The sequence below is a fragment of the Alternaria postmessia genome (genome assembly GCF_024291825.1).
Source record: "Alternaria postmessia strain BMP 2775 chromosome Unknown scaffold_13, whole genome shotgun sequence".
In the NCBI taxonomy this organism is placed as follows: domain Eukaryota; kingdom Fungi; phylum Ascomycota; class Dothideomycetes; order Pleosporales; family Pleosporaceae; genus Alternaria; species Alternaria postmessia.
This window is the reverse complement of record NW_026260086.1, coordinates 444,866-469,209: the sequence shown is the minus strand read 5'-3', so window position 1 is coordinate 469,209 and position 24,344 is coordinate 444,866. Positions and strand designations below refer to the sequence as shown.

Here is a 24,344-nt window from a genome sequence, read left to right as displayed (position 1 = left end):
CTGTTATCTGCCCCGCGTGGTCTCCACTCCTCCCGAAGGCCCCCATACGCGCTTCGCCCGCAGCTAGTTAGGCAGCGTCCACCTGGTGCCCACCACAACCACCTCACCCTTGGCCGCTCCGCCTCCCCTCCTTCACCACACTCGAACCTCTCTGAACCTCTGCGCACTCACTAAGCATTGCATGAACACGAGCTGACATGTCTTCCAGCGAGCCTATTCAGTCTCAAGATCTAGAGTTCCCTCCGGTTCAAGTTGATCGCTCACTTACTAGGCTCGATCTTGAAACACTCATGATGAGGTCGACGCAACGTCGGCAGCCAGAAGAGGCGGGCAGCACTCTCGATGACAGCAGCTATGATCTGCTCGGCGACGGCATCATTGACATGTCCGACGACGAAGCACACACTGAGTCCATCGCGTCCACCGACGGTCCTACCCCGGATGACACGTCCGACGACTACAGTGATGACGACGGCGAGTATGATACCGTCGAGCGAGGCTTGCAAGATAGCACATACTCCTCACACGCTGAGCACCACGAGCACCCCGCCCAAGTACACCCCATACTGTCCGGCGAGGACTCTAGTCTGACAGAGGTGCCCCCGTACCTAAGTGGGAGCATGAGCCCAAGGCATTTCATACTCCACGAGCGAGCCACAAGCAACGCCGATGTAACTCACGGAAGCAGTGTCATAAAGAGCTCAGCGGGTTACACAGACGAGCTTCCACCCGTGTTCGAACGTTATGGTTGCAAAGAGATCAGACTGTCGGTCAAAGCAGCCTTGTCTCAACAACCCCTTACCACCCCCGACACGTACCGAATACTTTACGTTGGCAGTGGAAAGTGGGCAGAAGGCACCATCACGTCCAAGATCGGCGCGGCACTCGCTGCCTACCCTGACGCTTCGAAGACGGTCATGGTCCGCGGTCAGGTCGAGCCATACGCTCCAGTCCCACACACTGACCGTTGTGCCGACATGTTGGTCTACAATGCTGGCCACATTCGCGTGCTCACCGAAGATGGTCGCTATCTGGTGTTCGGTTCTGGCGTCTCTGCTCGCTCTCAAGATCGACCAGACCTTGTCATCCTATGTCACCCAAGCGTCCTTGACCACACTGCTGACAAGCAAGATCTTGCATCTGTTAAGAAAGTATTTGATCGCGAAGCAATTCCATGCATCGAACTTGCTGAGACTAACCCATTCGGGGCCGGGTCTTCTGCTGACAACAACACGTCGTTGCGAGTATGCGTAGAAGGTCGGGGGAACCCAAACACTGACTACGAGCTGAAGGAAGTGCTGCCTCTTGACATCCACCAATTCGATCAACTTGAGCCATCCCAGCTTAACCGCCACCTCGCACTGATTAGTCCTCATCTAGCGACGGCCCAACACACAAAGGCTTTGACTGCCCGTAAGTCGTGGCTCGGCGAGAAGACCCATGCCCGTATGAAGAAGATTGGTCCGCATCTACACTGGGCTAGGTGGCTAGCATCTGCCATTGTTCTATTCGCTCTTGTTCCTGCACTGCTTCAGCATACAGCCTACCTCCCTATGCTCTACCAGAAAGTATCGCAGATTCAGTCGGTATCGCCAGCCGTGTCTGAGGCACAGAGCATTATGTCTACAATCACACCCATAGCGGCAGTGTCTTCAAGCACGGTTCATTCCCCATTATCGTCTCCTACTTCAACTCCGACAGCATTTCAAGGAGGTCTCACCATCGTCCCCCCTCAGCAGAAGCAACCTCACCGAAAGCCAAAGGCAAAAAACGACCAAGTTGAAGGTTTTGAGATCCAGACTACTGGGGATCATCAGTTCATTCTGCGTCCTTCAAAGACGTTCAGCTCGAGCCGGAAGAAGCCTCAGCTCCAGATTCATGTTTCCCACCAGTCAGAAGAGGTTCCAGCACGCTACAACCGAACCATCACTGGCGAGTACATTGTCGATCTGGAACAGCAATACCGCTTCGACAAATTCAACGTCAGTATTGCCACCCACTCAAAGCCTCTCCTGCGGCAGTCCTTTGAAGTAATGCTGGGACATAACAAGACCGCACTGGATCAACTCCTCGACACCGCCAAGTTGAACATGTTCGATACACAGATCGCCCTTCTAAACGTCTCAGCTACAGCAGCACAAGCAGTGCAAGTATACATGGCTGGCTTAGATGCGTACGCCTCGAAACAGCTTCAAGAAACTAAGAACCGACTGGAGATGAAGACGCGACGGGCAAGACAGATCCCAGAAGCTACATGGATGGGATTACGAGACATAACCGCGCCAGTGCGGACGTCGTCAGCGATGAAGAAGGCTAGGATGAATGCTCTTCGCGTCAGGTGCAAGATGGAAATGGCAGCAGGTTTATCTGCCAGGGGAGATGGGGAAAAGCAGAGCTGGGCTTGTGCAAAGGTGCGAGGAGGGGCATAAAGGAGACGGCACGCAGTGGAGGATTTATTTCGCTTCCTGTACTGTTTTCTTTTGTTTAGGCAGCGGCGTATGTAGGACTCGAAGGCAAACATGAAGGTGCAGAGTTATACCCATGGGATTTGATTGGGATACTGGGATGTATGGTGGGATGACTAGGAGTTATAGGCTTGTCAAATTCATCATATACCATAGTGGGTCTACAGCAGCTTGTAGGCTGGCACAAACCTTTGCCCGGTTTTTATGGCAATTGTACACGCATGACATGTATCTTGTGATCATGTGAGTAGCCGGCATGAAGACTGGACGCAAATATGGCATGGTGCACCATGTGTCAATTGTGACGGCGCGTTGGGCAGGGATATCACGCACGTCCCTGAGCCCAACCGGGTAAGGCGCATTCTGGAGGGGCATCCCACTTCCTCAATTTACAGGCAGGGTGTTGACACAAGAATCCACAAACAACACACCCTTCACCCCCAAGTACACTCCTCTTCTTATCACACGCAGACCCATATACCACTCATCCATAGTCGAAAATGTCTGAAGCAGCCAAGCCCGACCCCGCCGCCGAGCAGGTCGCCAACCCTGCGGCGACTCTTGTCCAGGACGAGACCGCAAAGGTCACAACAGACAAGGCTGCCGACAAGCCTGAGACTACCACTACCACCGAGAGCAAGGATGACAAGCCCATCACCGAGAAGGCGACAGAGGCAGCAGCCGCAGTGAAGGACAACGTCTTCTCCATGTTTGGTGGCGGCCCCGCAAAGATCAAGAAGGACGAGGAAGACGACGCCAACGAGCCATCAGGTGCCTCGAAGCCCAAGGGCGATGTACGAATACCACCAGACACTTTGTAGGGAATTCTAACACAGCGACAGGACGAAGACCCCGAGAACGAGGAGCCCGATGTCGATTTCCAGCCCGTTGTCCACCTCACCGAGAAGGTCGACACCAAGACCAACGAGGAGCTCGAGGAGCAAGTCTTCAAGATGCGCGCCAAGCTGTTCAAGTTCGACAGGGAGTCGCGGGAGTGGAAGGAGCGTGGCACTGGTGATGTCCGGTTATTGAAGCACAAGGAGAACGGCAAGACCCGTCTTGTCATGCGACGAGACAAGACACTCAAGGTCTGCGCCAACCACTACGGTATGATGCATGAAACACGGATATGGGAGTGAATACTGAGAAGTGCATAGTTGTCCCCGACATGAAGCTGTCGCCCAACGTAGGCAGCGACCGCAGCTGGGTCTGGAACGCCGCCGCCGATGTTAGCGAGGGCGAGCCCGAGGCTCAGACTCTGGCTATCCGTTTCGCCAACAGCGAGAGTAAGTGCTGAGAGATGGCTTTGACTAGGCAGCAGGACACTAACTATATTTTGCAGACGCCAACCAGTTCAAGGAGGCTTTCATCAAGGCCCAACAGGAGAACGAGGCGCTTTTCGGCAAGTCGGAGCAGTAGATGGGTCGGATAATAGCGAGTTGGACGATAGGATGAGATATGAAAAGAAGATGGATTGCATGAACAGTGAAGGATGGTTTGGGACGGTATCATATGGTGGTATCACGGTGGCAGAAGAAATTACCCACACCCTGCACATAACTAGATAGTAACTAAATGGCCCGACTACTGTAGTCAACGGCATCCCCCCACGCAAGACTATGGCAGTTGATAGAGTTCGGTAGTGATGGCATTGGTGTCGTGATTGCAAGTTTGGCCGTCTGCTGCGCACAGCCTCACAAGTAATACAAACAATTGCGTCGGCCGGTGTATCGTGTCTCTCACATGGTGTAGAGCAGAAGTGGCTAGCCCTGTCAGGCAGGCTTCCGTGCTCGTGCAGCTTTCAAAGAGCTTGATGGTTTGCGCCAAGACCAAAGCAATTAGTCTCCGTCTCCGCCGCCCCGCGACCATCTCTCTCAGTTAACTCGCCAAATCAGAGCTCGCGACCCAAGACCAGCCACCGCGCATCTCCAGACCTTTGCCCTTCACCACACGCGCACACTCTTTGTCGCAAGAAGCAGACCCCCAAGATCGCGCCCAACTTGAACTCCCTCAACATACCTCTACTGCATATTTTTCCCGCCAGCCAAAACAAATTACCTGCGCAGTAGTCCGTCCTCGCGGCGCATATCAAACAAGATGCCTGACGTAAGTTGCAACCTAGAGATACGCCCAAAGCCATCGCAGAGATAGTAACGTTCGCGCAGGTCAAGCGATGGGTCAAGCTCGTCACCCACCAGAAGCCCATGTACGTACACTTCGCGCGCAATCGCATGCGCCTGTCCAAACCACGCGTCTACATGCCATCAGTCGCTAATACGCACCCACAGCGCGGAGCCTTCGCCCGTTGAGGGCTACCCCATGCGATCATGGAGCATAGAGATCTGGCTGCTAGATGACCAGGGCAACGAGGTCATGCCTAACGTCTTCGAGAAGGCTGTTTACAATCTGCATCCTTCATTCGAGAAGAACAAGCACAGTGAGCGCGCCGCATGATGCGCCGTTTGTGAGACGTCTTACTGACAAGTCAAAAAGTCATCAAGAAGCCGCCGTTCCGCATCGACGAGAAGGGTTGGGGTGAATTCGACATGACCATCGTACTGACCGCCATTGGCAAGGGCGGCGACCACACGCTCGACCACGACCTAAACTTCCAGGCAGAGCGCTACGAGGCCAAGCACCAAGTCGTACGTTCCACAACAACTACACAAGTTTACTTTCCTCTACCCGAGAAACCGCTAACCCTCTTGATTGTAGACTTTCCGTAACCCCAAGCCCGAGCTACTCGCCCTCCTCGCAGAGTCCGGCCCCGCCGAAGCAAACGGAATGCGCAACAAGGACCAGGCCAAGAAGAAGAACCGAAGGGACAAGAACGTGGACATGGAGAAGCTTGCCGATGGTCTGCAGAAGCTGGGCGAGGATGATCTTCTACACGTCGTCACCCTGGTACACGACAACAAGACTAGCGAGACGTACACTAAGAACGACGTTGAGAGTACGTTTGCATTCTTCGACACTAACATGCAAGGGATTGTGCTAACAAATTGAACAGATGGCGAGTTCCATGTCGACCTCTATACTCTACCCGATTCCCTCGTCAAGATGCTCTGGGACTTTACGGCGAGCAAGGTCGAATTATAGAGTGGTTTGATCGCTGTTTGACGGTTTTCCGTCTTTCTGTCGATCCCGACCATTCCCGGTATCACGTTCGCATTTCACACAACCCCTTTCCCAGCATAGCTATGCTAGAGGTGTCGTGGCAACATCATAGTTGCTTCGGTCCTTGCGTTGGAGGATTGTGTGTTCTATGCGAATCAACGTCCAACGATATATCCCCACCATGTTTTTTGTTCTTCTCGTGTTCATGAGCCTCGGAGTTTAAAGGGCAAAAGCTGGGTGTGGCTATTGCATGCATGAATAGCAAATCTTTTGGATCGATTGGCGCTGGATGAGGGTTACAGGCTTATTATAGGTGGTGGAACTATGCATGGGAGATGAATGAGGGTACCTAATTCTTGATCTTTTTCTCTCTTATGTTTCTCTCCTGTTTTCAATTCTGTGACTACTTTTATTAACGCTGTGTACGCATCACTATTGTGGATTCTGTCACTTCAATGGAGTCCGACTACGACCTAGGGCAAAATGCCTGAGCTTTCCAACACCACTAGCACATCGACGTGTGCTATCTCCAAGGGTGTCAAACGTGGGTATTGATGTGTTCTTGCCACCAAATTTCATTCCAGGGCAGTGTTTTGGAAATCGGACAGCTGTTGTTACAACCCAAATCATCACAGCAAGCTTTTCAAAGGCTTTCAGCGGGATTGAAGTACTACGCCTTACTTCGGAGTAGACCTAAGAGTGATGTTCCCTCTACCGTCCGTTGTCCAACTCATAACTTTCAGGCTTCCAGTCTCGGGCGTAGATGATGACGTTCAAGACGCGGCGGGGAGGAACTCAGATGTGGGTGACCTCGAATGTGAACATGACTTTTCTTTTGTCCCGGCAAGGGTCCACATGTCCTGGAAGACGATGTTTTTTGGTAGTACGAATGGTACTGCTAGGCGAAATGGAGAAGACATGGTCACCATCTTGATCGTTGTTGACTTTCGATCCGCACATAGTTTGCTGTCATTGAGAACTTGGAATGTAGGAGAGCGACTTCGCCCAACGGACATGATGAGTTTGTTTGCGTGTTTTGATGCCCCTCCGCACACCATATTTTGCAGATATGCGTCTTTTGGTAAACAGGGAAGAACCGGGGATAATGATATCGAAGAGAGAAGAAGAAGCAGTCTCCCACTCCAGAATTTATACGTCAATCAGGCTGGTTTCTCACGACATAGGTATGCTCGCCGGACCTTTTGGAGTACAATTGTCTATCCTCACATCATAAGATTTTCGGTTTCAACTTTCCAAGTGCAGCAAAACTTCTCAGACATTCTTCTTCTTCTTCTTCTAATTTTTTCGACAGGACAACTGAGCAGCACTCCAGAGCCATGATGTGCGACTATTACGTTTTGAAGAAGCTATTCTGCACATGATGAGATTGCTGGCATGTTTTTCCAGTCTGTACGGGAGACCACATACGTTGTGGTTGGACAATCTTTGGTCATGGCTTTCTGCTAGGAGTTCTTTCGTATAGAAGGAGGTGGTGAAATTTTGAGGAAGAAAGAGAAAGGCAGTAACGTTTTTCCGCGTTTCTGGACTCTCTGCCATGAATGTCTCTGAAAACCACTTTTGGGAAGAATATTAAAAGGTAGCGTGAAGCAAGGAACTTGGAGGGAGTAGGAGGACTTTTATAGTTCATGAAGCGAGGTATGGCTATAGTTTAGATCTTTCAAGCATACAGTCGTTGTTTCAAAACTCAGGTAGTTGTGCGGATATGTCCTCAGTCGTCAGTATTTAAGGTTTTCTTAACCGCAAAGGGTACATCCTTGAATGTGGAAGCTACCGGGCCGTGGGACATGAACGTGTTCATGCCCAGATTTTTTCAAATCCATGAGAACGACCAATTCTTTTTTTTAGAAGATCTGCAGCAGGAATGATCGTAGGAAAATGGACCGAGAAGAGATAGATGGGGTCTATGCATCGACCCAAGCGCCAAGTCGAAGTACTACAGTTTCAAGACGCCACTCGTGCAAAGCTCGCTGCTAGCCATGGACACGGAGCCAACGAGTTCTGGAGTCCTGTGTCTTCAAAATCTCCATGTATAGCAGCTCCGATTTCCACCCACAAATGACCACACAAGAAAGGCCTTTGCATTTCATCAACCTAAGGAATGGCAATTTTGGAAAAGATGTAACCGTCTTGTGCAAGCCGGAGAAACCAACATCGTTTTAGAGTCGGAATTTTTCGGATACGATTAGGAGCGACGAAAACTTCCATGGAACCTTGGAGGACTGTTTCGCGACCGCTCAGCCATATAATCATCCAGGTTTTGTTTCGAGACTCTGCACGAACAACGACATAAGGCGTATCAATGCCACTTTTCGAACCGACAACAACATCTCGTCGTTTTCTGCTCTTTTTTATATGAAAAGAAGAAGGTGATGTAAAGTAGAAGAGAAAGGGTAGATAGTAGTGAGCTCCATTATTTATATGTATTGAGCATGTGGGAGATGAGTTGAAGCAAGACGAGATGAGCTCTGCATGCTCGTCAGTACGAACGTAAACATACGCGTGCCTCCAGCTTGCTACCGCCATGCTATCTTTGCCTCTCAAACAGCATGCTCATTGGCTTACATAATTGTGTCTGCATTCTTCTTCCAATCCGTACACCACATTCTTACCCTTGCTTCCTTCCACTCTTCCGATTTCACTCTCCTGCTCGTCTGCCGCCTCGACTAGCAAGTCAAGACTGCTTCTCTTCTCCATTCCGCTCTCCCTTTCACCGTTGCCATCACCATCATCCACCATAACTACCACCGCCTGTAAGCCACTGCTCCACCGTCAGTGCAAGCCCCTCTTTCTTACTCTTCTTCTCTGAAATCTTCTGCCGCAGCCTCAACGACCTAGCCTTGCTAGATTCCCCACTAACTGGTTTTTTCCACACAACCCAGCTGCGCGATGGGTACTGGACGACGTTAATCACGGCATGCCTTACCCGTCGTACGCGCAGCCGCTCTTCTTTTGTGATTCGTGGCGAGCCGGTGACAGATTTGCGGTGTGCGCGCTTACGCTGACGGATCCGAGTTTTGATCATGTTGACCTCCTTTTTAAGATGTTGGATACCTAGCTGCCATGTGCGGGAGCTTCTGCGCGCATACGCCAATAAATCCATGGGCGAGGTACCAGGACCGATAGGCATCAGATCAGCATCACGGCCCCATCGTCGTATGAAGCGCCAAGAACTCTGTCGTTTACGCTGTTGAATGGTAGCCATGATGGTCCTTGCTTCCTCTGTCAGATGTAAAATTTCTTGGATTGCATAACCCAGCGTCTGGTTCAGAGCTTGCGGCGTTGCCAGTTTCGAGACAGGCATTCTGCGAATCTTCGGTCTGTACTGCTGAATGGCGGCCAAGACGGCTCTGGCTTCCTCGGTCAGGCGGGAGACTTCTAGAACTCCAGATTGAACTCTCTTGTTGATCTCAATGGATATAGTCGTGCCCAAGGAAAGGAATCTGCGGATAGGTACTCCGGTAGTCTTAGATGACACTGGCCGAACCTTCTTTTCTTTCTCGGCCTTGATCTCTTTTCTGAGTTTTGGTTCGGGCCTCGGAGCCTTCCCAGCCTTCGTCTCTTCTCTCTTCAAGGCACTTCCTGCAAGGCTTTGTCTTTCTGATTTCCCTCTCTTCTTGGAGGAGATCCTCCTTACGGGCGTATGATAGTTGTTTCCCAAGACAAAATTAGCCTCTTCCACCAGGTTTGCTGCTTCAACCATGATAGCCTTGAACCTCATAATCGTTAACCGAACATGCCGACGTCGAATCGTTGTCATGATCTCCCTGTGTTTCATCTTGTTTTTATCGAAGGACTTCTCAAACCTCCGCATTATGGCTTTCGCTGTTCGGACCCGGAGTCGACCGGTGGTAGCATGTCCTTCTATCTTGAGTTTGCGAACTAATTCTGAGACAGCTAGTCTTGGAGGTGATCGTGATTGCCTACTGACAGTAACGGTGGTGGACAACCCGCGCCCACTGAAGAGAGTTTGGGGAATTGAAGCATGTCGGAAGTCACGCTTCTGATGAGATGAGAATAAACTGGCTATATGCATAGTCGGCCGACTGTTAGCTGAGTATGGCGGATTGACGGACGGCTCAGATTTCAGTATATTTGACTTATGGAACGGCTACTTGGATTATCAGAATACATTAGAAGGAGAAGCTAGTCCATGACAGGCTCACCTACGTCCTTCTTCTGACTCCCTTCTTTCTTAGTATACTTTATCCTAGCATCCACTTTTGTACGTGTGTAGGTTGACGCGGAGAGGCGGGAGAAGGGAACGTCGATCGTAGTAACATTGACTGTGACGTCCTTGTCGCTATTGACGTGGGAGTGCCGCGTGAGTGTCATCGGCCCTTCGGTCAGCGCACCAAAGCCATGGTGGACATGTATTTTCTTTGTTGGGCGTGGACGGTGTTGCCAGGACTCTCCAGGAACCGAGTCAATAGTGCTAGGGATAGTGCCTAGCTCCCAACCCCAATGACGTTTGGGAATAACACTTGCAAGCCTGCGGGTATTAGTCTCCTGAGCTATCTTTTCAAGGTCTGATTTTGGCGAGATAAAAAATTGTATCGAGTCTCCGTCTCGTACCACTGGCGTAAGGGTCGACTCAAAGTCTTCCGGATCATTGATTGTGTTAGGAAGATCGTCGTGCTTTGATGGCTCGGCAGCTTCATTGGCCGGAACGGGATCCAGTGATAATAGACCAGCTTTCTTTCCCCATCCGCCTCCGCCACTCAAGACCCGATGGAGACGTGCTCCTTCTGTAATCGCCTTGGACACGAGCGTATTCCATAGAGGTGGATTGCTGCGCCACAAACGTTCCCACGAATCTTCCTGTTTAGAGAGCGTATCTTCGCTTTCCATTGGCAAGCTAGAGAGGAGCTCATCTGTTCTAGCAGCAATGACGGTTCTCAGTTCTCCGGGGATCACGAGTGCCCAAGCCACTGTTGCTTGCGCTGGCTGTCCCCGCGATCTGAAAAAACGAGGAACGACATTTTCAAGTTCCGAGGAGGCCTGCATAGCTTTACCTTCCGGCCCAATAATCCCGCGGATGATGTTTCCCATGCACCCTTCAACCAAGCGCGGCATTGTTAGCGGGATCAGGGGTACGTTGAGAACGGGAGGAATTGTTGCACGATGTCCTACTTGCTCAATCAGACGGATGCCGTGATGAGAAACGTTCCTCTTGGACTCCAGAATCAACCCTTGACCCTCACCGAAATTCTTCCAAGTCGAGAGGATCATGGTTGATGGCATACCCGTCTGAAAAACAGTATTCGAGAGAGGTAATCGTAGTGTATCTTGATAGGTGGTGTCGTTGAAGACATGTTGCGCAAATATGAAATCGATGGCACCTTTGTCTGACGGCGAAAGACTCTGGGATGACACAGAGTCAGCAGGCGTAAGCAATACGTAAGTCATTCCCTCGAGCCCAGTTCCAGCAGTAGGTGGCTCGGTGGCACGTCGCGATAGCTCTTCGTCTCGGTCTCCGTACTTGAATCTACGGATGGGAAGCTTGTCTACGACGGCACACAAGGCATCTACACGGAAACCTTTTTCGTAGCTCGTGTTGTAGTATATTTTCTTGAGAGCTTCATGGAGGAAGTCATCGTCGAGTAAGTGTTGCGCATAAGACGGCGTGACGAGGAAGACACAGAAGGTCTTTTGGCGTGCTACTCCAGGATTGAAAGCTTTGATATGGTCTATGAATTCATGTGGCTGGGAGGTTGTTAGGGTGTATCAACAAATCGACTTGATGCTCTTACTTGACTCTCAAGGGACCTTGGCACGATTGTGCCGCAGTGCAGGAAATGCAGTGGTGATGGAGATACATGAGGTTGTGATGGAGATGTAAAGGGAAGAGGTGCTAGTGGTTTGGAGCCTCTCCATGTATTAGATGTGCTGGATGAAAAGCGCAGAGTGCGAGTGGCGGCAGCGGCACGCCTCAGGACTGGCCATTGTCGGGCGACCAGTAGAAGCATTTGTCGAGGCTCAATTGACCATAGTGAAGGGTGGAGATGGGGTTGAAGATGTGCAGATGGTCATGACGCACGACCGAAGGCTAGCAGATGGCACTAGCAGACATGCCTGCAGGCGCTGGAGAGGAGATGAGTACGTAAGCAGAGAGCCGCATCTCGCGACATTGGCCGTAGTAGCATGGCAAGCACTCCTGTCCCCTGCCAGCCCACGCATTGAGCCTGTCGAACCAGCCGTGTCGATACCCGCTGGGAGCCAAAAGGACGCCCAAGACCCGCCTTCGTGTCCGTATACGCCGCTGACGCTTTTTGGTGCGCCGGCCAGGCCACGTCTCGCACACCTCCTTGCGCCGAACCACGCCCGCAACCTCACCACCATCTGCCCTTGTTTCTTCTGATGCGCCCTTCATAGGCCCCTACCATCCTGGCAGCCGCGGTTCGCCTTCCTTCCTAGTCGTCCACCCACAATGTCACGCTCGTTTCGACGCTCGAATCCCATTACCATAATCCTTGCCGGCATCCTCTGCATTGGCTTCTTCGTTTTCTTCTTCTCTGGCACCGATGTGCCGTCAATCACCAGAAAAGGAGGGGGCGAGGTAGCCTCGAACCCACTCTCTCCACCATCGCTACCGTTCCGCAAGTCCAAAGCGAACGCTCCACAGGCCGCGCCGCCCGTCGTGCACTACTACATGAACAATGTGACCAACACGCGCACGCCAATCGAGAACGAAGAGACGGTCCTCATCCTCACACCGCTGGCAAAGTTCTACCAGGAGTACTGGGACAACCTCCTCAAGCTCAGCTACCCACACAACCTCATCTCTCTGGGCTTCATAATACCAAAGACAAAGGAGGGCAATGCCGCATACGCTGCGTTGCAGGCACAAGTCACCAAGACACAGACAGGATCCAAGAAGAACCGCTTCTCCGCCATCACTATCCTCCGTCAGGACACCGAGTCCCCACTCCAGTCGCAAAGCGAGTCCGAGCGTCACAAGATGGAGAATCAGAAGGCACGACGGGCGGCTATGGCCAAGGCGCGCAACTCGCTCCTCTTCACAACCCTGGGCCCCACAACCTCGTGGGTTCTGTGGATAGATGCCGACATCGTCGAGACCCCGCCTACCCTGATCCAAGATCTCGCCGACTACGACGTGCCCATCATTGTCCCCAACTGCTTCCAGCGATACTACAACGAAGAAAAGAAGGCTATGGATATTCGGGAATATGATTTCAACAACTGGATCGACAGTCCCACAGCAAAGGATCTTGCTTCTAAGATGGGCAAAGATGATATTCTGTTGGAAGGTTATGCCGAGATGGCTACCTACCGCAGCCTCATGGCTAAGATGCACGATACGTCTGCGGACCCCAAGGCCAAGATCAAGCTCGATGGTGTAGGTGGTGCCACTCTGCTTGTCAAGGCAGAGGTACACCGAGACGGCGCCATGTTCCCGCCCTTCGCCTTCTACCACCTCATCGAGACTGAGGGTTTCGCCAAGATGGCGAACCGATTGAACTGGGAAAGTTTCGGATTGCCAAACTACCTTGTAAGTCATTCTTCAGCATGCTTACCCGGTACTGCTTGCTAACTTTTATCCCAGGTGTACCACTACAACGAGTAAGAGGACTGGAGGCGATGTACAATTTATTTGCAAGCTGCTTCCTTTGGCGGTCTTGGGGCGGCGTTGAGAGGGGCACACTACTGCTACATTGTTGTTATCATGAGCGCTGCATGTACGAAATAGTCATGTATCAGAGGTATAGAAGGCTTGCTGGCAAGAGATTCCTAGGTATACCAGCAACATCCTTGAATTGGAATATGAGAGTCTGCACTACAACAGTTTGCACCTTCCCTTCATCCAAGAATAAAGCAGTATGATGCGCAGTATCCAGACTGTTCCAAAAAGCTTAGCTTCAATTATGTGGGCTGCGGAACACGCTTCGTTTTTATAGGCTGGTCGCGAATGCGGGTCTTGCGTGACTTTCAAGCACGATCACGCTACGTCCATCTTAAGCTCTAACATGCCTGATCCAGAGTATCTGCAAGCATTCAAGGGTTAAGTGCATCATGCATCGATATGCGACATATACGCAGACGACTATGATCACCCCCGCGGGGACCGGCTCATCGCGTGCGACCGATACTCGCCCGAGTCCACCTCGGTGCGGAATGACGTCTCCTACACCATTCACTCGACCCTACCGTAACAATATCCAGAACTTCGTCTATACGGGTTCACCGGAATAACGCAAACATCGCACAGATACTAGTATACAGTTCAGAAAAGAGCAGGGAAGCATGGCAGACATAAGCGGACCCCGTAAACGCGGTACCGACCGCAGCGACACCATGTCACCACGAACGCTCAGCGCCGACGAAACCTCTCCCATAGTCACAAGCTCGCAATCCCACAACAACCAGGACTACAAATCCATATCGCCTGATATGCGTGCGCGCGACCACTCCTCCACCACGAAAGCCGCAAACCCATCTCAAGATCCGAATGGCGCGTCTTCCATACCTCAAGAATACGCGGTTACAGAACATGGTGCACGACAAGAAGGCACGGCAGGTAACTTGCAACCGGCAACCGACCAGAGACAGTCAAAGGGTCATACTACTACGGAGCGCGCAAGAAGCGCAGAGAGAGAAGCGGCAGCGGTAGAACGACGGGAAAAGGGTTGGTGGAGCGGGTTCTGGGAAAAGTACGGCAGCGTGGAACTGGACAACAAGGGTAGTGTTGCGAGAGACCATTTAGCCTTGGGTAAGCACATCTTCCCATTCTCTCCACCTACATAGAAGCGTAAGGATGCCGGTACTAACAACACTCGACAGAACGCACTTTCTTAGCCTGGCTCCGAACCTCCCTTTCTTTCGCCAGCATCGGCATAGCAATAACGCAACTCTTCCGCCTAAACACATCCCTATCAAACTCCCCAGACGCATCCCACACGTCCTCTCCACAAGCCAAACTGCGGCACTTGGGAAAGCCGCTCGGCGCAACCTTTATTGGTATTTCCATCTTGATGCTTTTGATAGGTTTCCATCGGTACTTTGAGGCCCAGCATTATGTTATACGGGGCAAATTTCCTGCATCAAGGAGGAGCATTATTATAGTTAGTGCGATAGCGGGCGCGCTGATAGCCAGTTCGCTCATCATCATAGTGGTTACGGCGCCGGGGGCGTTTGAGAGTTGAGGAATCGAGATGATAACGAAGAGAAAGACTTAGTTTATCTTGTTGCTAAGCTTGGGTATCTTTGATTCATTTCCATCGTACGTGATTCTTCTATCTTTTCAGAGAGGTCAACGGCTGTGTTGTTGCCTCCGCCATATGCTTGCTATCGTCCAGAAGCCTGGTTCCCCCCAATTGATCATCTACGAACGACGTTCTAGACGCCTTGGAGACATCCTGCTCTTACTCAGATAGTCCAATGTTTCTATCCAGTGATCGCCTTCGTCATCTCCTCCGTGGTCTTGCCCGCTCGCGATGACTTGATGATCTTTTGAATCATATCCTCCACAGCGTCCCAGTCCGATGTGTCGATAGGGTGTAGATCGGTCTTGAAATAGTTTGCGATGAAGTTCAGTTGCGACCAGCTGTCCTTGTCGTGGACAAAGGTGAGGGCGACACCGACACGTCCGAAACGACCGGTACGACCAATGCGGTGGAGGTATGTCTCGGGGTCTGCATCCCTTCCGTTTGCCATGGTTGGAACGTCCTAGTAGAATGTTAGCATGTCTCAGATACGTCTTCCTAGAATACAACTTACGTAGTTGATGACCATGGTGACGGACTGCACGTCGATACCACGAGCAAGGACGTTGGTGGTGATGAGCACCTTGGCCTCTCCGGAGCGGAACTGGTCGATAACGCGATCACGGTCAGCACCTTCGAGTGCACCACTCAATTGTGCGACCTTGTGGCCTTCAGCGACCATGCGCTGCTCGAGCTCCTCAGCCGTCCTTCGGGTCCTGACGAAAATGATGGAAGATGCTTGTGTCATCAGACCATAGAACTTGAGCAATGTGGCGTACTTGTCGTTATCCTTGTCAATATCGATGTAAAGTTGCTTGATACCCTCAATGGTCAACTCTTCGTGAGCTAGAGTAAGCGTGTTCGCGTTCGGTGCGAAGCGCTTAGCGAAACCGATGACATTGGGCGGGAAGGTGGCGGAGAAGAGGACTGTCTGAATGTCCTTGTTCAGAAGTGATTTGACACGAGTACATTGCTCGCCCATGCCCTGCTGGTCCAGCATGTTGTCGGCCTCGTCCAAGACCAAAATCTTAATGCTCTCTTTGTTGATGAGACGCCGCCTCAGCATATCTTGAACAGTGCCGGGAGTGCCAACGAGAATTTGGGCGTCGAATTGTTGTCCCCTTCGTGAGGGGTCGGGAATAGCAGCCATAGTCGTGAGGCCTTCCATAAATTGACCCATGTGCGTGATGACTCCGAGAATTTGGCGAGCGAGTTCTCGACTAGGCGCGAGCGCCAACGCTTGTGGCCGAGGGTTGGACAAGTCGACACGGGAGAGGATGTTCAGTGAGAAGGCGGCGGTCTTGCCAGTTCCCGACTGCGATTGGGCGATCATGTTGGTAGGCGGCTCCATCAGGAGCAGAGGCAAAGCTTTCTCCTGAACTTTGGAAGGCTTGCTGAAGTTCATGTTGCGAATGCCCTTCAGAAGTTCCTGGGAGCTGTTGTTGTTAGCTCGGCCGGTTTGTGAGAGCGTGTGCCTTACAGATTTAGCTCCTCGAATGACTTGACGGAGTACAGCGGGTTGTTAGGGTCTGCCTGCAAGTCGGCAAGCTTGACCTCAACCTTGAACTCGGGTTCAGCCAAGGCAGAGCCATTTCCTGGTGGACCGCTGCCGTCGGCCTGAGCTTGTTCGAGTGAGCTCTCTTGGGGTTCTTGGGCTTCTTGCGCAGGAGCCGCCTCGACGGGCTCTTGCTTGATGGGCGTCTCCTCAGTTGTCGACATGGTAGGCGATTGCGGGTCGCGTTGCAGGCGGTGAAGTTGGGGAAGCTGCAACCTTGGAGACAGTCGCGGTGGTTTGCTGAGTAGAGCGGCTTGCTGTGAATACAAAGGTGAGGCTCGCTCGAAATGGAATGGTGTCGTGTGGGGTGAGGTGATAGCTGTATTGTTGCAGTTACCAAGAACGCGTTGGAAATTGTGAGAGCTCCAGATGTCGACTTTGGCGGGGCTGAGGCGCTAGCCGGGTTTAGTGCGCGAGCCGCATGAACAGGCCCCGAGCATGTGTGCAGGCGCGACCGAGTGAAAGCGCTCCATAGCCCTGTTCCTGCATGCCATTGTAGTCGTCTGGCACGACTATTCACAACACCACATAATAGAACAAGAGCAGAAGAATCCCAGGATCCGACGTCACCGGCCCAAGATCCCGGCCTTCCCTCCTCGGCACGCACCGCCTCGTTACCATTCCTCCTGCCCCACTAATTGGGCAGCCGGTAACCAAGACACCTGGTATACTCCGCGTAACCCTTCCCGCCCTCGCCCTCGCCCCAGCAGTCCTCCCCCCTCTATGTCTGGGGTCCTAGTCCCCTCTCTCCAAGTGCTCGACCCATATATATCTTAGGAATCATGGAGGTCGACATTGCGCCCCAGTTCGGCGCTGAACTAAAGGTATGCGGAGTTGGAGCGGCACCACCGAGCATGCGCTGACGGATAATCACAGGATGGCTTCAAGACAGTCAACGCTTGGGTACGTCATACACGTTTCCTATGGGTTTCCGAGTGACCCTTGTATAGGCGCTGTTGGCTATGTCTGTTGCGCTTCATGTTACTGATGCACGCGATTGCAGGTTTCCGGTGGCATCTCCTGGCTCGACGACATCCAAGCATTCTACCGCGAACGAAGCGCGATAGAGAAGGAATACTCGGCAAAACTCAGCGCGCTCGCGAAGAAATACTATGAAAAGAAGGCGAAGAAGCAGAGCAGTCTGAGCGTTGGTGACACGCCTACCGTTACTCCAGGCTCGCTCGAGAGGTACGACTCCTGTCGCATGACTTTGGGCCTCCCTGACACGTCCTTGTAGCGCTTCCATGACCACATGGGGTGTCCAATTGAGCACCCTCGAATCGCGCGCCGCCGAACACGAACAATTCGCTGGCGCTCTCATCACCCAGCTTGCTGATCCCTTGAAGGTCCTTGGTACACGGACCGAAGAGTTGCGCAAGTTGCACGGAGACTATGCTGCCAAGCTGGAGAAGGAGCGCGACAACCAATATGGTGAGTTGCGCAAACAAAAGGGTAAATACGATAGCGTTTGCCAGGAGGTTGAGAGCCGGCGCAAAAAGGTTGATGGCGCATTTGACCACGGCAAAGCCAAGGCACGTAATGCTTTCGAACAGCAACAGATCGAGATGCGTAACGTCAAGAACACCTATCTCATCAGTATCAACGTGACCAACAAGCAAAAGGAGATGTACTACCACGAGTACGTGCCTGAGCTGCTCGATAGCCTCCAGGATCTTTCGGAGACGCGAGTCAACAAGCTAAATACTATATGGTCACTCGCTGCACAGATCGAAACCCAGACACTCACGCGAAGCACCGAGTACCTGAAGCACCTCTCCGGCGAGATTCCGCGCAACAACCCTCTGCTCGACTCGATGATGTTCCTACGGCACAACGCTGGTTCGTTCCAAGAGCCTGGCGACTTTCAATTCGAGCCCAGCCCGGTTTGGCTAGACGATAATAGTATCGCCGTCGACGAGCCTGCAACGATCTTCCTGCGCAACGTTCTCACCAAATCAAAGACATCCTTGGGAGAATATAAACGAGAACTCGATAAGAAGCGCAAAGAAGTTGAGAATGCCAAGGCGGTACGGCAGAAGATAAGGGATGGCAAGGACAAAAGAGACGAGGTGGATATTGTTCGCGCTGTTTTTGCTATACAGGAACAGATGCATGAGGTGGAACGTCAGAAGGTGAATGCGGAAGTGGAAGTCTCAACAATCACCTCAGTCGTCGGTGACTTGAGTATCGGCGCAAGGAACCACAACTTCAAGTCGCAGACGTTCAAGATACCTACAAACTGTGATCTATGTGGAGATCGGATATGGGGTCTATCAGCAAAAGGATATGACTGTCAAGATTGCGGCTATACGTGTCATAGCAAGTGCGAGATGAAGGTACCTGCCGACTGTCCTGGTGAACAATCCAAGGTAGAAAAGAAGAAATTGAAGGAAGAGCGGCAAAAGGCTGCACACACGGTGACAGCAACAAACGGCACTGCGACGAGCTCTAATGCGGACATGCCGCGACTGGGAAGAAGCGACACGGTGAACTCCATGAACACCCTCAGCTCCGGCTATTCAGCGACTGCGCATCGGTCCATATCCGGAGGTATGTCGCCCACTGTCGAGGAGACTCCTCCACCACCAGAGAAGAAGGCGCCCATAGTGCCGGGTGCTAGGAAGAACCGATTGGTTGCACCACCACCTACACAATATGTCAAAAACGACGAGGACGTTCCTCCACCCCCACCCAAGTCTGCAGAAGCCAGGGGTAGAATGCTGTACGCTTATCAAGAGAATGGGGAGGGCGAACTGACTGTCGCGGATGGCACGGATGTTGCCATTCTAGAACCTGATGGTATGTCATTAGATGTCTCCCACGTCCTAGGGGTTATCAACCGATTCACTAACACATTGCCACAGACGGTTCCGGATGGATGAAAGTTCGTGCTGGCGTCAAAGAAGGTCTTGTCCCAGCAGCGTATGTTGAGATGACGGTGGCAACGCCACCCACCACGGCCTCTACATTCTCTTCAACAAGGCCGGACTCGACGTACTCTGCATCGTCAGCATCAACCACTAACTTCACTGCGGCTGCCGCTCCCGGTAAGAAGAAGGGTCCCGCCGTTGCTCCAAAGCGTGGCGCAAAGAAGCTGAAGTACGTGGAAGCCTTGTATGACTACACAGCGCAAAGCGACGTGGAACACTCCATGTCAGAAGGAGATCGTTTTGTTCTTATCAACATGGAGGCTGGCGACGGCTGGGCAGACGTTGAGAAGGATGGCATAGTACGTAGTGTACCAGCCAACTATATTCAGCAAGTCTAGGTCACTTGTCTGGCAGCAGTTCGAGAGATGAGCTTCTTCTGATTGGATAATTCATTGTACTCACGGCGCAGTTGATGCTGGAAAGGAGCCGTTTGCATGGAGAGGTATCGCCAGAGTCTGTACATACCTGAAGCAACCATTCTTACCAGAGTCTTTGCCGTAGGTCCATGAAACACATGTCGATAACGGTGTCGCAGTCACGAAACATGGCTGGTCATGTTGTGGCACCCATTAGCTCTGCGTGCTAAAGAGCATGTGGGGCTCCAATGATGAGCGCGCAACTATCTCATCTCGTCACATCGCTTCCTCCAACATTCCTTCATCAACACCATCACATATCGTCGCATCGCAATCGTGTATTACCGCAGGCCTCATGATCGTATTGTACCTGATACAGACTGCTGCGCCTGCGCCCGTCACACTCGACAACAGGGCTGCATGGAGCACGAGCTCCGGGTAATTCGCGCGCTACAACGTCGCTTCCACGATGGATGCTGTGTGGCCGTATGAATCCCGAGTACTGACGTTCGTGAAAGAAGGCAGGGACTGTTACGCATGCTGCCGCGCAGACATCACTACTCATCGAGTTGAATCCAAGCCAACGCGCTACTTCACGAGGTCAGTCATTATTCGCCCAGGTTACGCGAAATATCGTGAGTGTACATACATTCTGCATACCCCAAGAATCAATACGACAGTAACATCGGGGAATTAGTACTACACTAGAAGGCGTCGAAAAAAGCCGTCGAATACCCATAGCAGGGCAAGCGCTGTAGTCAAGAACTTGCTGAAGCTGTCCCTGATACGCTAGAAACGTCATTTAGAAATTTCTTGGCCTTCACGCGTTTCTAGCTTTCTCTCTACACGGTAAATCTACTCGTGGAATATGAACGCAAATAGCTATTTGCGGTCTAGCGAAAATTTGACATTGCACGACACGTCGGTAGGAAGAACCGGTTCATGCGTGAACCGAAGCCATGTTCGGATCGAGACATTCTTAGGAACTCAGTGTCCCCTAGTCGATCGATGCCATGCTGTTATGGACGAAACGTTCTTCGTGTATGGTTTCAAGGTTATTTACCTCTGTAGGTCGACCAAGGAGGTGCACTGTCGTCCCCCTCGTACACGTACGTACGTGATACAGGCTGATATTCTACTTGGAGAGCACCTCCCTAGGTAGGTACCTATGCCACGCAGTTGTGCCACTAGCCAGAACGGTAGTATCAGTGAGCCGTCCTTGAAATTGGTAATCTCTCGCTGATTGTTACTTTCCCTCTTCATGCCATTGAATTGATTGTCATCTTCATGTTCACTCCTTTCACGTCGTATCTCATTCAAGATATCCCTAAGTTGTGTATGCACTCTTTCTGGTCATACCCAATGCTCTTTCCACTTCGAGTGACCGGCATTCGCCCATTCTTTTGACACTCTAGAACCCAGCAGGCGCATACCCATCTCATCGCTCCTGTGCAAACGAAGCAGCCACGCTAGCGAGCCCCCGTCTTGGCGTCACAGTACAAACAACCCTCACCTCACTCTCGCTCTTGTGCCCTCGTACTATCTTCGTGGACTTTCCGTAGGCCAAACTTGACCCATCCGCCTTCACGCTTCACCGGTCATTCTTTCGTGCCTCCACCCGGAGTTGTATCTCCATTTCACTCATTAGACACTGCCAGTATACTACTCCGCCACTCTCTCGTGCACTCCACCGCGTAGCGAACACCAGAAAGAGCCAAACAAGCATCTGGATATTCAAGCATCTGTCAAAAGCGTTCAGCAAGTACCCATTTGTACGGAAATAACAAGTCAGTCGCTCTTCCTCGTCGCTCTCTGCTACGCTGACTGTGATGGGACAAGTTGTCAGCGACGTCCAGAAAACGTGTCGTGCAAAAGCCTATCATGAAGATTCAGTATCTAATTACTGCTACTGCGCTTGTTGCAGTCACCGCGGCTAAGCCGCACCACTTGCACCGTCGCGTCCACGCCAATGGTCCGGCCAAGCGTGGCACTATCTTCGTACCTGCTGCAGTGGAGACAGAGATCGTGTACTGGCTCGATGATCACGAGATATCAGAGGAAGAAGTCAACCAGGGTATCACCAACGGCACTTTGATGTGGGGAAACGATGGTGTTTTGTCGACATCAACTAGCAGTTCTGTCGCATTGCCTACTCCGCCTCCAGCCTCCGATCATGAGATTCAGGTCCCCAAGCCAACACCAGGACCTACTCCCGAGAAGCCTGTGGACGAGGTCAAGCCTGTCGCACCCGAACCTCAGAAGCCTGCACCACCACCAGAGACGCCACCCATCGACCCTGCACAGAGCCCTTCCCAGGATAGGCCGCCTGTACAGCAGTCGGGCACTTCGTCGAGGCCTTGGGCAGACATGGTCGATAAGGACGGCCACTGTGCTGAGTGCGACAGGAAATTCCCGGACGGCACGATCCTTTGTACAGAGTTCCCTTACGGCTATGGCGCTTTACCTACAGCTCAAGAAGGCTTGGGAGGCTGGTCGGGTATCCAAGATCCCCAATATGCCGGAGCAGATGGCTTCGATGACATTACTACCGTCCCAAAGGGGTCGTGTTCAGACGGCACTTGCTGCACAACCGGTAGCTTCTGTTCCTATGGTTGCCCTAACCCTTACCTCAAGGCTTCATTCCCCTCTATTCAAGGCAGAACAGGTCAGAGCGTCGGTGGCTTATATTGCAACAAAAGACGGGTTTCTGGAGATGGCCGACGGCAAAATCGCAGACACGCTATGCGTGCAAGGATCACAGCATATGGGCGTGAAGGTGCAAAACAAGCTGTCAAAATCCGTCTCTTTCTGCCGCACAGACTATCCAGGTATGAAATCTGCTCACAAACTTTAGATAATCCCTCACGTACAGTAGGCACTGAGTCCATGACTTTCCCAGTCACTGTTGGCCCTGGAGAGACTGGCTTCCTAGCCAACCCTGATCAGCAGAAATACTTTTTCTGGCAAGGTAAGAAAACATCGGCTCAGTACTACGTCAATAAACAGGGTGTACCAGAAAGTGAGGCTTGCACTTGGGGTACACCGATGGGGGGTAAGGGTAACTGGGCACCCGCAGTCTTCGGAACATCCTTCGACGATGGTCCAGCGAACCAGGGCTTCTCCAGCATAAAGCAGAACGAACTATGCAAGCAAGAGCGACTCCGTTACGATATCACTTTCGTTGGTGATGGTGTTGTCTCTCCTTGCAGGTACAAGAGCGCGACAAACCAGTGGTGTGAAGGCGACACCTGTTGGGAAGACCCGGATCGGGGCTGCACTGTATGCCCTACTATAGTGTGATCTGAGAAGAAAAAGTGCTAATAAGAACAGGCCGGGATTAAACATGGCGATCTCATGGTTGTACTATCGGACGGGTAGTATACCCGCCCCCCGACTAGCGTTACGTTCATGTACCTCACTGTCGACTCGCTTTTCATGTTGTGGTCGTACTAGATCTCTGGCTCTTACGACATTGTTTGCACTATCTACCACTCCCACGTCAGCCTATTTCAGCAGGCTCATGTATCACTGGTCAATTATTTCACAATGTCGAAGGCCCGGCGGACTGCGGTAACGATCTCGACGGAACTTTTGGAGGAGGTTTCGGATTTCTTGAAACGAATTACCAACTAGCTTTCTTCGGATATGCAGATAGTTTTCTCTTCTGTTAGCAATGCTACCGAGATTTCTACGAGTATCGTTCTTTGAACGGGTTGGTGATGGATCATCTTTTTGTATTCAATTCCCGGAAGAGCCCTTCTCCTCGTACAGTTCACTCCAACTCGTGGATAGGAATCGTACAGCATGACATCTCGCAATCATAGAGTGAGAACAACAATACAAAGATAAAATCCCATTAAGCTTATGAGCAGCATGAAGACCAAATCTCACTTCACTATGCTATCCGCCCGATGCGGGGGTATCGTACGAATACACCGACGGAGAAACTCGTACAGTTCATACGCTAACTCCCTTATATGCCAGACAACTCTCTCTTACCACGCTGAAACAGGCTCCTATCCTCCCATGCCCATACAAAAGTATCTAGCCCACAGTCGCGCTGTGGGTGACGCTGAACATATACAAAATGAAGAAGATAGAAGATGCAGCATATGACGAAGTGAACACTGCCTTATTGTTGTGGTCACACAACGAGTTGTGCCGGCGGAGTTGTCATGGTAAAAGGTTGAACGCCTGTCGCCTGTATCGCTTCTTGAAGTGTACAAGGTGGGCATAATTCTAGTGTATATCCCCGTAAGCTTCGCGCAATCGCGCTTCGCTTTAGTGTGAGGCAAAATGATCGTCGTTGACCAAGGCAAGAATAAACGGTTTAGTGGCTAAGTGTCTCAGCTCGAATCTGGATTGAAGTTGAGAAAATCCGTTGGGTCGTTCATGTTGAGCGCGAGGCTTGTGTCGAAATTGAGGAACGGATCATGTTCCGCTGCTGTTCCAGTGTCATCGAGAGATTCACCGGTGTGACCGCCATGTGTAAGACAACCAACACATGCGCAGCCATCGCCACATTGGCAAGTACCAGACGCGTCTGAGCAGCTTGGCAAGGTCATTTCGTTCCAGAAGTAGGATGATGGCGATAGCGTCACTGTATCTTCATCTTTGGTATCGCTGGGACTACTGGCTGCGGGTGAATCCATGGAGTCACTTGGTTTCCGCATTTTTGT

At 51.7% G+C, this 24,344-nt stretch overlaps 8 protein-coding genes across 8 annotated transcripts; 5 read left to right on the top strand and 3 right to left on the bottom strand.

The window, feature by feature from the left end:
• Nucleotides 1-197: 197 nt before the first annotated feature.
• Nucleotides 198-3,884, top strand: J4E82_003216 (uncharacterized protein; the record flags this gene model as incomplete). Its single annotated transcript, XM_051729505.1, has 6 exons — nt 198-2,411; nt 2,489-2,572; nt 2,960-3,259; nt 3,308-3,572; nt 3,623-3,751; nt 3,808-3,884. The coding sequence occupies 6 exons, from the start codon at nt 198-200 to the stop codon at nt 3,882-3,884; spliced, it is 3,069 nt and encodes a 1,022-aa protein (XP_051590889.1).
• A 678-nt stretch (nt 3,885-4,562) lies between these two features.
• On the top strand, nt 4,563-5,564 carry J4E82_003215 (uncharacterized protein; the record flags this gene model as incomplete). The annotated part of the gene is made up of 6 exons (XM_051729504.1): nt 4,563-4,571; nt 4,631-4,671; nt 4,754-4,902; nt 4,959-5,110; nt 5,181-5,418; nt 5,476-5,564. 6 exons carry the CDS (start codon nt 4,563-4,565, stop codon nt 5,562-5,564), a joined length of 678 nt encoding a protein of 225 aa, XP_051590888.1.
• A 2,764-nt stretch (nt 5,565-8,328) lies between these two features.
• J4E82_003214 (uncharacterized protein) lies at nt 8,329-9,414 on the bottom strand (the record flags this gene model as incomplete). The annotated part of the gene is made up of 1 exon (XM_051729503.1): nt 8,329-9,414. The coding sequence occupies one exon, from the start codon at nt 9,412-9,414 to the stop codon at nt 8,329-8,331; it is 1,086 nt and encodes a 361-aa protein (XP_051590887.1).
• Nucleotides 9,415-9,746: 332 nt separating this feature from the next.
• On the bottom strand, nt 9,747-11,569 carry J4E82_003213 (uncharacterized protein; the record flags this gene model as incomplete). The annotated part of the gene is made up of 2 exons (XM_051729502.1): nt 9,747-11,306; nt 11,354-11,569. The coding sequence occupies 2 exons, from the start codon at nt 11,567-11,569 to the stop codon at nt 9,747-9,749; spliced, it is 1,776 nt and encodes a 591-aa protein (XP_051590886.1).
• Nucleotides 11,570-12,030: 461 nt separating this feature from the next.
• Nucleotides 12,031-14,764, top strand: J4E82_003212 (uncharacterized protein; the record flags this gene model as incomplete). Its single annotated transcript, XM_051729501.1, has 4 exons — nt 12,031-13,113; nt 13,168-13,184; nt 13,850-14,331; nt 14,403-14,764. The coding sequence occupies 4 exons, from the start codon at nt 12,031-12,033 to the stop codon at nt 14,762-14,764; spliced, it is 1,944 nt and encodes a 647-aa protein (XP_051590885.1).
• Nucleotides 14,765-15,005: 241 nt separating this feature from the next.
• Nucleotides 15,006-16,543, bottom strand: DBP5 (RNA helicase required for poly(A+) mRNA export; the record flags this gene model as incomplete). Its single annotated transcript, XM_051729500.1, has 3 exons — nt 15,006-15,287; nt 15,339-16,260; nt 16,305-16,543. The coding sequence occupies 3 exons, from the start codon at nt 16,541-16,543 to the stop codon at nt 15,006-15,008; spliced, it is 1,443 nt and encodes a 480-aa protein (XP_051590884.1).
• A 618-nt stretch (nt 16,544-17,161) lies between these two features.
• Nucleotides 17,162-19,647, top strand: J4E82_003210 (uncharacterized protein; the record flags this gene model as incomplete). The annotated part of the gene is made up of 5 exons (XM_051729499.1): nt 17,162-17,203; nt 17,256-17,282; nt 17,383-17,567; nt 17,617-19,178; nt 19,244-19,647. 5 exons carry the CDS (start codon nt 17,162-17,164, stop codon nt 19,645-19,647), a joined length of 2,220 nt encoding a protein of 739 aa, XP_051590883.1.
• A 1,899-nt stretch (nt 19,648-21,546) lies between these two features.
• Nucleotides 21,547-23,043, top strand: J4E82_003209 (uncharacterized protein; the record flags this gene model as incomplete). Its single annotated transcript, XM_051729498.1, has 2 exons — nt 21,547-22,944; nt 22,996-23,043. The coding sequence occupies 2 exons, from the start codon at nt 21,547-21,549 to the stop codon at nt 23,041-23,043; spliced, it is 1,446 nt and encodes a 481-aa protein (XP_051590882.1).
• Between the last annotated feature and the right edge of the window lie 1,301 nt (nt 23,044-24,344).